Source organism: Cervus elaphus, chromosome 16, assembly GCF_910594005.1.
Source record: "Cervus elaphus chromosome 16, mCerEla1.1, whole genome shotgun sequence".
NCBI classification, from domain to species: Eukaryota; Metazoa; Chordata; class Mammalia; order Artiodactyla; family Cervidae; genus Cervus; species Cervus elaphus.
Window position 1 is genome coordinate 11,200,657 of NC_057830.1, and position 12,744 is coordinate 11,213,400.

The 12,744-nt window shown below is 37.1% G+C and overlaps 1 protein-coding gene across 1 annotated transcript in view; it reads left to right on the forward strand.

Annotated features, from left to right (window-relative positions):
- The first annotated feature begins 3,731 nt into the window (after positions 1-3,731).
- SHOC1 (shortage in chiasmata 1) overlaps positions 3,732-12,744 on the forward strand; it is a 90,358-nt gene continuing 81,345 nt past the window's right edge. Inside the window, exons 1-3 of the mRNA XM_043870539.1 lie at positions 3,732-3,786; positions 5,906-6,029; positions 11,126-11,213. Of these exons, the coding sequence (XP_043726474.1) occupies positions 3,742-3,786; positions 5,906-6,029; positions 11,126-11,213 (257 nt within the window). The 5' untranslated portion in view covers positions 3,732-3,741. The remainder of the gene's footprint in view (positions 3,787-5,905; positions 6,030-11,125; positions 11,214-12,744) is intronic.

Genomic DNA, 12,744 nt, shown 5'->3' on the forward strand with positions numbered 1-12,744 from the left:
TTGTTTCCCGCTGAGCCACCCCAGAATCAAGGTATACACTTTGCATTTCCCAATTATGACTCGTCATCTTCCTGCCCTTCCCCGAATGTTCCTCGTCCACTGAGGCACGACCAACACCTCGTCAGGCATGTTTAGAGTCATGTTTGCCTCCTCCCTTTCGCTTTCCTCTTTCCCTGAATGTGGTTGCTAAATCCGCTCAATCTGCCCTCTGGGACGCTTCCGCCCTTGTGCTCCTCAGGCCCTGCCACCTCAGGAGCGGCCACACCAAAGAATTCCAGACTCTGACTAGTCGTCGCAACTTTTCATACAGGCTCCATCAGGATTCCCACCACCATCTTCACTGTCACCGTTCAGCCTGTGCGGCGAAAGTCTGCTCACCCTTGAAGACCTCTGCGTTAACCATGTTCCTGCTTCGGCCCTCACCTTCTGAAGCCATGACAGCAGAAGGACCCACGGCCCCAGTGACAGGATAAGGTGGGGCGTGGCCTGGCCTGGCTAGCCAATGGAAGCACTGAGTCCAAGGTCAGAGGTCACGTGTCCAGTGGGCGGGAATTTTCTCTTGTGAAGAGCGGTAGTAGGCAGTTTCCTGAGAAGCTGGAAAGAGGCGTTAGGCAAGGTATTCTTGAGCTGAGGGGAAGACAAGATCTGAATAGGGCTAGAGTATGGCAACTTTCTGGAAAACGGATCCGTGAGGTCCGGCTCACATGGTCCTGTGGGGACAAGACAGAACAAGAGTCCACAGAACCTGACTGGGCGAGAACAGAGGATGTGAAAGGAACAGAAAGGCCAATAGGATTTCTAACCAGTAATTAGGCTGCATAAATTAAACAGCTTGAGAATATACGTGAACCTTACCTCCTCTGCCATTTGACATAGTGAAAGTGTGGTCTTTGTGCAAGGAAGTAAGGGGAGAAGTCTCCCGATGCCTGATGCTGTGGGAGATTACTCACCAGTGTGTGATCTTAAGTAGTCTTGAGAATAATATTCCACTGCATATTTGTACACTATAAATATATAAAGTTTTTATTTGTCAATTCTGCTCAGTAAAGTTGGGTGGAAAAAATCTTGAAAAACCTAACTTCTCTAACATTGTGCCTAAGATCCTGACCTAATGATTTGCATGCATTTTCATTTTGGCCTAGTGACAGGAGGAAGCATTTTCATTTTGGCCTCCTGACAGGAGGACGCACAGGAGAGATAAAATTTTTAGAAACAGGTAAGGAAAACTACTTCAGGAATTACTGCAATTCAAAAGATGAGTTTTTAAAATACTTTCTTTCTAACCATGATTTGCTTGTTTTCCCCCTTGTCTTGGATTTTAGAAGTAAGCCAGTTTCTCTCCCTTCCTATCCACCCACCACTATGACATGGATTCAGATATCTGTAATGCAGTGAAATACAGTTGATAGATGAAAGAAATTTTATAAATGTAATTGGCAACAGTTTTTTTTATTAGTATGTGTCTAGCATGGACTTAAATGGTTAACTTCAATACAACAGTAATTATTATTTAAGGTAGTTGATGGGAGTGATGAATCTGAAGTTGATGGAATATAGGCTTCATAAGAAAGGAACATTTAAGAAAAATGCTGACAATAACTTGAACGGATAAAGTAAGTAGAGTTGTGATTTTTAACTTTTTCTGGTGTCAGGCACAATCGAATAATTTTTTCTGGAAGTGTAGTATCAGGAAGTAGAAATTCTAGAATCAATATTTGCTTCAGATATCAGTGATACACTGTATGGAAAAGGTACAAAAGTACAATGGTTGGAAATATTTCCAGAGAAGTAATCACCAGTTAGAAGATGCTATGTTGGCATTGTTTAGCTAAGAGCAGAGAGGGCACTGACACTCTGTGTTCCTCACATTTGTTGATATCAGAATCTAACAGTATTTAAAATATTCAGATAGCTTATGGGGTTTGTTTTCATTGGAGCACTTACTGTAATATTCAAAATGTCTTCTGATTCATTAGTGAAATGAAATAATTTTATTCTATATTAAGAAGTCAGCTCTTAGGTTTTTAATCCAGTAGTTGAGTAGTTAAGGATGTTCACTTGATAATAACTGAAAATAGGAATAGTTTATAACCAATTAATATAGATGAGTCCTGGTGAGCACTTTTACCATTTGGAAATAGGTAAACCTCAAACAAATTTAGAATGATAATAAAACCAAGGCAAGACCATTTGAATTAAAATATATGTTTCATTCACTGAAAGCTTATTGACAAACTACTAGTGTATGAAAATTAGTTTATATCTGAATTCCTCACAATATTTTAAATGATTGATCAAAATGATAAGAACTTTCTGATAAACTGGACTATGTCCTAGAGTAAATTTTCTAAGCTGTAATTCCTCTGATCTTGTTACCATCTTAGACTTATTCAGCTTTCAAAAGTTTATTTATTGGGACTATCCAGGACTAATGGATGTATTATTACTATTACTATTATGTATAATACAGTTCAGTTGCTCAGTTGTGTCCGACTCTTTGTGGTCCCATGGACTGTAGCATGCCGGGCTTCCCTGTCCATCACCAACTCCCTGAACTTGCTCAAACTTATGCCCATTGAGTTGGTGATGCCATCCAACCATCTCATCCTCTGTCATCCCCTTCTCCTCCAGCCTTTAATCTTTCCCAGCATCAGGGTCTTTTCCAAAGAGTCAGTTTTTCACATCAGGTGGCCAAAGTATTGGAGCTTCAGCTTCAACATCAGTCCTTCCAATGAATATTCAGGACTGATTTCCTTTAGGATTGACTGGTTTATCCATCCCAAACTATTAAATAGTTTAATAGTTTAGCTATTAACTGGTTTATCCATCCTAAGCTATTAAATAATTTATTCATCCTAAACTATTATGTATATGATGGATAAACAGCAAGATCTTACTGTATAGCACAGAGAACTATATTCAATATCCTGGGATAAACCATACTGGAAAAGAAAAGAAAAAAATTTTACTTCATTAGGTGAATTTTTTTATTTACTAATAATGACCCAGTGACCTAAAAATAATATGCTATAGTTGCTTTATTCCAAATGGAGTAACTAATAGGGAATTTAACTTAAGGCGTTTTATTTTCTTGGGACTTCCCTGGTGGCTCAGACGGTAAAGCATCTGCCTACAATGCAGGAGACCTGGGTTTGATCCCTGGGTTGGAAAGATCCCCTGGAGAAGGAAATGGCAACCCACTCCAGTATTCTTGCCTGGAAAATCTCATGGATGGAGGAGCCTGTAGGCTACAGCCCGTGGGGTCGCAAAGAGTCTGAAATGACTGAGTGATTTCACTTTTTATTTTATTAGAGAGTGAAATTTTCCACATTCTACCCCACTGCTTCAGCACAGTTTTGCCCTTGGTTCACTTAAGAAATACAGTTATCATGAGAAAACCATACTATTAGTCTTGTGAACCTCAGCTTCTTTTGCAACAAAATGATGATATTAAATATATTGCAATCCACCAACTAGGATTATATGGATAAAATAATATGAAAAATATATGAATAATTTTATACCAGTGTATATATTATTTTCATATTAGATTTAAATCATAATAATGTTATTTTCATAGTTAAATTTTTATCATTCAGAGTCTTTTAAAAAAATGAATGAACCAATGTTTTGTGACTAAGAATGGTTTTCTGCTCCCAGCTTTGCTATTCTACCAAATATTTCTTTTTAATTTTTGTACTTCCAGATGTGAAATTTGTACTGCTTTCAAAGAAAGAAGATATGTTTCCAGCATTCAAATATTGTGCAATAGATTATTTGAATGAGGTAGGGTGTTATTAGGTCATGACCTGATTACTAAGAATTATGATATGAAAATGTTATCTACATGCACTATATATTATGATCACTTTTTAATAGTCCTTAGAGTAATCCTTAGTCCTACTTTGAAATTCACTAAAAACTACTTTCCAGTTTTAATATACCTTAAAAACACTGTTTGGGGAGGAAATTGTTGCCAATTTAATGTGAATTTGAAGCTGTCAATGGGAAAAAAGTGGAAACTGTTAGCAAGTTTGGGCTGCTTTTATGGATGATCTTGAGTGATTTTTCTCAGAAGGAATGGGGAAAAAATAATTCCAGTTATCTCTATGATAAATGACTGTAACGGTATGTATTAGTCCCTTACTATTTTAATTATATCATTTGATCACTTACTCTTTTGATGGATTATGTCATTTTGATGACCACAACTACTCCATGAGGAAGATACTATTATTACACAGGTTTTACAGTTTTACAGGTTAGACAAATGATGTCTAAAGAAGTTAAATACCTTGTACACAGCTGAAATTCAAACCAGGTACGTTGTTAAGAAACTAATTAGATTAATTGTCACACACCAGTTCATAGTTCTTGCCATCTTATTATTCTATCATAACAGGGAGGCAAATATATCATTGCAAGGGAGGCATATGTACCACATACGTGGTAGGGAATCAGAGGTCATTGTTATACAGATGTATTTATGAATGTATTATCCACTTGAAAAATTAGTCTATACACAAACTTCCTCAGACTTATTCTCGCCCATGGTATCTTAGTTTCCCACTGGTGTACCACACCCCCATGATACAGTACAAATATACTAATCAATGGCAAATCTTGCAAAATATACAGGGTTTTATAAAGTTCATGAAAACAGTGTTGAAGAATCACTCAAATAACAGGTAAAGCTATTATCAGATGAAAATCTGACAAAATTAGATCAGATAACAGGTAAGACAAAGAGAAAGGTTTGAATATCAAAGGAGTCAGAGATGCCTTGGGAGATTTTGATTAAATCCTCAAATATTTTCTAGAAATACCTTGTTTATGATCACAGGTGAAGTAATGACTAGTATCACGCATATCATCATATAATACAGTTTTGAGGGAAGTTATAACAAAGCAATTATAAGTTAATTACAAACAAAATTTAATTAAAATAAATTTTAATTTTTATGACTTTATTTTGTTTTTTAGGTAATGTTCCATTTGATGATGAACCTTTGACTTTTGACTATGAAACTTTGGTCCTCATTATTCATGAATTACTTAACTCATCTTTTCTTCATACTATTTATTCTTAAATAATTAAGGCCTCTTATTTAGTATGTTATTAAGCCTTCAGCAAACATAAAACTCTTGGGAAATAATGAAAGAAATTATCATTTGTCCAAATACATAGAATAATGAATTCGTGAGAAGTTGGGAGTCACTGAGGAAATTTGTTTAAGATGAGACTTGAAAGGTTGAATAAAATTTTGACAGCTAGAGAAGAGTAGCAGGGCATTTTTCAAAGGCATCCTGTTGATGGGGAAGTGACCACTAAATGTTAAGAGGGTAGTGATTGCTCTATTTAAAGACTACAGTTAGTATTAAAGAGCAATGGGAAATAAAGCTGGAAAGTAAAGGGAGAACCAAGCATAGAGAATTTTTATTTACATGCTTACTTAACTGATTTAACATCCTTTTAAAATTTAATTATTAGATTGTTTTAAATTGAGTAACATATTTGCTGGATGTCACAAGTGAAACAGTACAAAGATGTGGAAAACAAAAGTTAAGATAGCCATATTATACTAAAAGTGAAAAACAGCACTTTGCTAAATGGTGTATAAATGATACGATCCCATTTTTTTTTATGAAACACACACAGACATTTTAGCCTAATCTAGAAAACAAAGTACGTAGGAAAATATACCAGACTAATTGGTATCACTAGGGACCGTGACTTCCTCAGTTATGTGGTTCTGTGTTAGATATTTTATAGTGAACATGTATTACCTTTAAATGAAAATAACATAAATTTGAAACAATAGAGAATTTTAATATCCTGGAATATGACAGATAAATATTTTTAATTCAATATATGTTAAAAGATTTCATAATCTTTCTTACACAGAGTGTGGTTAGAAAGAAGTTGTGCAAAGATGCTTTATTGCTTCGGATCCCTTCATGTTTATATCGAGATGACAATTATCCTGCAAGTGTTACTGATAATAAGTTTAGGAGACCATGGACAAGAGGTATGTTTTATTTTTATTTTTTAAAAATCTATTTTTAAAAGTATTTCAGAGTTTAGCATAATAAATTGTTAAGAAAATGCACTGTTTTCTCATTATGTAAAAATGTATTCATATCAGGCTTCCAAGAAGTTTATAAATTAATATTTTTATGTGACAAAGTAAATATTTTTATGTGACAAAGAATTTATGTGACAAAGTAAGGAATTGGAAAGCTTATACTAGACATAAATAAAGCAAATAAAAGATATGTAAATGATGAAGTCTTAAAATATTCTGACGTTCTACTATTTGTTTTACAGTAGGATCTTGCCCAGCTGTATGAAGGCTACTCTAAGTTGTAGTGATACACTGACTATAAAACTATTTTTTTAACGAATATGTACGAAGTATCATCTTTTGCTTTGGAAAGTGTCGAGTAAGATGAAAATAGAATTGACCATTAGCTTAATTAAATGTAGGTCGATAACCTTGATAGGAGTGGTTTCCCTGGAATATTATGTATGAAAACCTGATCAGAGTATTTTGAGAAGAGAATGCACAGTGGGATGTGAGATGGTGGACATAGTGAACTCTTTTGAAGAATTTTGCCAGGACAGTACATAGAAAAATGGAGGTGCACTAGCTGAAGGGAGAAATGAGTTAAAGAGAATTTTTTTAAGATGTGAGATTAAAAATATATAGATGCACGATAAGGAAAGAGACTATGAAATGTTTGTTTGCCAAAGGAAATAATCTTGGTAAAAAGAGAGAAAATGATGATGCAGGAAAAAAAAAAGCTAATAAAAGAGAATAGAACCAAGAGCACAATCGGAGGAGTTGGTGTTAGAAGCCAGGATGGTTCTTCTACTGTGATAGAGATGCAGGCAAAGATTGTAGGTACTTATGCCAGTTAGATGTTAGAATTGATGGTGGAAGATGAGGTTGTTCTTCTCTACTTATATTAAATTTCTGACAGAGAGTGGGTAGGGGGATGAGTATCAAAAATTTGAAGGGAGGTGTCAAATGTCTTGAAGAATGAGAAAATCCTTATTATTAAAAGGATATTAAGATGAATTACTATTATCATCTGTCAAAGTTGGATGCCCATTTAAAATTTATGGTCATAATTTGAAGTGAGCTCATTCAGAATGGCTGGGTGAATTTTTTTTTCCAAATAATTTTTAATTGTTCTAGTGTACATATACACATATGAGTTCCTGGTGGATCAGATGGTAAAGAATCCGCTTGCAATGCAGGAGACCCAGGTTGGAGCCCTGTGTTGGGAAGATCCCCTGGAGAAGGGAATGGCCACTCACTTCAGTATTCTTGCCTGGAGAATTTAATGGACAGAGGAGCCTGGAAGGCTACCCTCCATGGGGTCACAAAGAGTCAGACACGAGAGAACAACTAACATTTTCACTTTTAGTGTACATATACAAAGTGAAGACTAGGGGTTTTCTAAGTTGGTATAAGGGAAAGAGAGGCAAGGGACTTGACTCTTTGTAAGAGAGTGATTATGAGGCCGTGGAAACTAAACTGTATGAGAAAGGAAATGAGGACATGAGGGAGGATGAATATTGTAAAAATGATAGGGTCAGTGGACTGAAGGTCTCGATCAGGTTGGAAACAAGATCAACAGTAGTGCGTGCTTGCATGCATGCTAGGTCGCCTCAGTCGTGTCTGACTCTTTGCAACCCTATATACTGTAACCTGCCAGGCTCTTCTGTCCATGGGATTTTCCAGGCAAGAATACTGAAGGGGGTTGCCATGCCCTCTCCAAGGGATCTTCCTGGCCCAGGGATTGAACTCACATCTCTTATGTCTCCTGCAATGGTGGGTGGGCTTTTACCACTAGCACCACCTGGGAAGCCCCATCAATAGTAGTAATTTTCATCAAACTGCTTCTCTTAAAGTACAGAAGGGAAAATGAATTAATTATTTCTCTTATTTCTTTTCCTTTTCTTCTTTTTAAAAATGATAATAACAGCCAAGATTTATTAGGCATTTATACCATATCAGGCACCATTCTAAGCAATTTACATGTCTTAGCACATTTAATCTTTACAACACTATGAAAAGGTCATTATTATTCCTAATTTGCAGATAAGGAAACTGAGTTAGAAAGAGGTTAAGAGATTTACACAAGACCATACAGTTAGTAAGTAGCAGTATATGTATTAAAATCTAGTTAGGGTGATTCCACACCTGTATTCTTGTTTGTTTTTTTTTTCCCAGACCTGTATTCTTAACCACTAAACTTTAATATTTTTCAGTGAAGCACAGACTCAAATGTTCAGTGATTTGTTCAAGGTAACAAAACTAGTAAGAACCAACACTTAGGTAGAATACAAGTCCTTTGCCTCTTCACTGAGTTGCTTTTGCTGACGCAAGCATCTGACATGGTCCCTCTCCTTAAGGAACTGAGGTTCTACTTTGAGAGACAAGCTATAGATACACATAAAAATTTAAAATATGACCATATATGATTAAGTACTGAAGTGCGTGCTACTGACAATATTATGGCCCTTCAAGGGGAATGTATCCAAGTGAGCTGGTTTTATGAGGAGTCACATGAGCTGTGGAACAGGATTGTCTGGGATGGTAGTGCTGTATAAGCAAAAGAAAGGCTGTAAAAATGAGGATACTATGTTCAGGTGACATTGTTCCGTGATTGAGAGGGTTGTTTGTTTGTTTGTTTGGTGGGAGCTGTAAAAGTCAGAGGGATCGGGTAGAGAGGGAGGTGGGAGGGGGGATCGGGATGGGGAATACATGTAACTCCATGGCTGATTCATGTCAATGTATCACAAAACCCACTACAATATTGTAAAGTAATTAGCCTCCAACAAATAAAAATAAATGAAAAAAAAAAGTTTTTGGAATCTGGTATAACTTTGAAGAGATCTCTAGTCTTTCCCATTCTGTTATTTTTCTGTGTTTCTTTGCACTGATCACTGAGGAAGGCTTTCTTATCTCTCCTTGCTATTCTTTGGAACTCTGCATTCAGATGGGTATATCTTTCCTTTTCTTGGCCTTTAGCTTCTTTTCTTTTCTCAGCTCTTTGTAAGGCCTCCTCAAGACAATCATTTTGCCTTTTTGCATTTTTTTTTCCCTTGGGAATGTCTTGATCACTGCCTTCTATACAATGTCACAAGCTTCCATCCATAGTTCTTCTGGCACTCTGACTCTGTCTATTGAATCTAATCCCTTGAATCTATTTGTCACTTCCACTGTATAATTGTAAGGGGTTTGATTTAGGTCATACCTGAATGGTCTGGTGGTTTTCCCTACTTTCTTCAACTCAAGTCTGAATTTTGCAATAAGGAGTTCATGATCTGAGCCATAGTCAGTTCCCTGTCCTGTTTTTGCTGACTGTATAGAGCTATTAAGAAGAGATGGCAAGAATACACAGAAGAACTATACGAAAAAATACCTTACTGACCCAGATAATCACAATGGTGTGATCACCCACCTAGAGCCAGACATCCTGGAATGTAAAGTCAAGTGGGCTTTAGGAAGCATCACTACAAGCAAAGCTAGTGGAGGTGATGGAATTCCAGTTGAGCTATTTCAAACCTAAATGATGATGCTGTGAAAGTGCTGCACTCAGTATGCCAGCAAATTTGGAAAACTCAGCAGTGGCCACAGGACTGGGAAAGGTCAGTTTTCATTCCAATCCCAAAGAAAGGCAATGCCAAAGAATGTTCCATCTACCACACAATTGCACTCATCTCACACTCCAGCAAAGTAATTGTTCAGAATTCTCCAAGTCAGGCTTCAAAAGTACGTGAACCATGAACTTCCAGATGTTCAAGCTGGATGTAGAAAGGGTAGAGGAACCAGGGATCAAATTGCAAACATTCGTTGGATCATTGAAAAAGAAATAGAGTTCCAGAAAAACATCTATTTCTGCTTTATTGACTATGCCAAAGCCTTTGACTGTGTGGATCACAACACTGTGGAAAATTCTTAAAGAGAAGGAAATAACAGACCACCTTACCTGCCTTCTGAGAAATCTGTATGCAGGTCAAGAAGCAACAGGACATGCAACAACAGACTGGTTCCATATTGGGAAATGAGTACATCAAGGCTGTATATTGCCATCCTGTTTATTTAATTTATATGCAAAGTACATTATGATGCAAAATGCTGGGTTGAATGAAGCACAAGCTGGAATCAAGATTGCCGGGAGAAATATCAATAACCTCAGATATGCAGATGACACCATCCTTATGGCAGAAAACAAAGAAGAAATAAAGAGCCTCTTGATGAAAGTGAAAGAGGAGACTGAAAAAGGTGGCTTAAAACTCAACATTCAAAAAAGGAAGATCATGGCATCTGGTCGCATCATTTCATGGCAAATAGATGGGGAAACAATGAAAACGGTGACAGACTTTACTTTGTTGGGCTCCAAAATCACTGCAGATGGTGACTGCAGCCATGAAATCAAAAGATGCTTGCTCCTTGGAAGAAAACCTAAGACAAACCTAGACAGCATATTAAAAAGCAGAGACATTGCTTTGCTGACAGTGGTCCATCTAGTCAAAGCTATGGTTTTTCCAGTAGTCATGTATGGATGTGAGAGTTGGACCATAAAGAAAGCTGAGAGCTGAAGAATTGATGCTTTTGAACTGTGGTGTAGGAGAAGACTCTTGAGAGTCCCTTGGGCTGCAAGGAGATCTAACCAGTCAGTCCTAAAGAAAATCAGTCCTGAATATTTATTGGAAGGACTGATGCTGAAGCCGAAGCTCTAATACTTTGGCCATCTGATGCAAAGAACTGACTCATTTGAAAAGACTCTGATGCTGGGAAAGATTGAAGGCAGAAGGAGAAGGGGATGACAGAGGATGAGATGGTTGGATGGCATCACCAACTCAATGGACTTGAGTTTGAGAAAGCTCCGGGAGTTGGTGATGGACAGGGAGGCCTGGTGTGCTGCAGTCCTTGGGGCCACATAAAGTCAGACAGAACAGAGCAATTGAACTGAACTGATAACTTTGAAAAGATTACATTTGTGAGCAAATAAAGGTAACACCATAATGTAAAAGGTGAATGTTTGGCTTCCCTGTGTTGTGTAAAAGAAAATTCCAGAAGCTAATGTTTACCATTCTCCTTTCTAGTTTCAGCTGTTTCAATTTTGGGAAAGACAGATATCTCAGTCTTGGATCAATGGAAAGCAAGTCTCACTGTGGACGAGTTCCTTGAGAAGTATGTGTCCTTAACCCCAAATTTCCCCTTTACATCTAGAAGATGAATAGTAAGTTCCTCAGGTACCTAAGAGAAAAGATCCTTTCATTTATATCCTCACAGGTTTTCTTCTTTTATCCAAAAAACAAGTCCTAGTCTGAACCACAAAGAAGAGTTTAATCAAAATTATTTACAACCTCTTTTTTTAACCTTTCCCTCATTTATCACATATTAACAGTTTTCTGTGCATTTGTTTTGCAAGAGACAGAAATAAAACTAAGATGCTATTATGTTTTTAATAATAAGTGAAATTTTGGTAGAAAGTATCTATAGAAAATCCTTGATATTAAAATCAGTCTTACATTGATATGAATCAGCCATAGATTTACACGTATTCCCCATCCCGATCCCCCCTCCCACCTCCCTCTCCACCCGATTCCTCTGGGTCTTCCCAGTGCACCAGGCCCGAGCACTTGTCTCATGCATCCCACCTGGGCTGGTGATCTGTTTCACCATAGATAGTATACATGCTGTTCTTTTGAAATATCCCACCCTCACATTCTCCCACAGAGTTCAAAAGTCTGTTCTGTATTTCTGTGTCTCTTTTTCCGTTTTGCATATAGGGTTATCGTTACCATCTTTCTAGATTCCATATATATGTGTTAGTATGCTGTAATGTTCTTTATCTTTCTGGCTTACTTCACTCTGTATAAGGGGCTCCAGTTTCATCCATCTCATTAGGACTGATTCAAATGAATTCTTTTTAACGGCTGAGTAATATTCCATGGTGTATATGTACCACAGCTTCCTTATCCACTCATCTGCTGATGGGCATCTAGGTTGCTTCCATGTCCTGGCTATTATAAACAGTGCTGCGATGAACATTGGGGTGCACGTGTCTCTTTCAGATCTGGTTTCCTCAGTGTGTATGCCTAGGAGTGGGATTGCTGGGTCATATGGCAGGTCTATTTCCAGTTTTTTAAGAAATCTCCACACTGTTTTCCATAGTGGCTGTACTAGTTTGCATTCCCACCAACAGTGTAAGAGGGTTCCCTTTTCTCCACACCCTCTCCAGCATTTATTGCTTGTAGACTTTTGGATAGCAGCCATCCTGACTGGTGTGTAATGGTACCTCATTGTGGTTTTGATTTGCATTTCTCTAATAATGAGTGATGTTGAGCATCTTTTCATGTGTTTGTTAGCCATCTGTATGTCTTCTTTGGAGAAATGTCTGTTTAGTTCTTTGGCCCATTTTTTGATTGGGTCATTTATTTTTCTGGAATTGAGCTTCAAGAGTTGCTTGTATATTTTTGAGATTAATCCTTTGTCTGTTGCTTCATTTGCTATTATTTTCTCCCAATCTGAGGGCTGTCTTTTCACCTTACTTATAGTTTCCTTTGTAGTGCAAAAGCTTTTAAGTTTCATTAGGTCCCATTTGTTTAGTTTTGCTTTTATTTCCAATATTCTGGGAGGTGGGTCATAGAGGATCTTGCTGTGATTTATGTCGGAGAGTGTTTTGCCTATGTTCTCCTCTAGGAGTTTTATAGTTTCT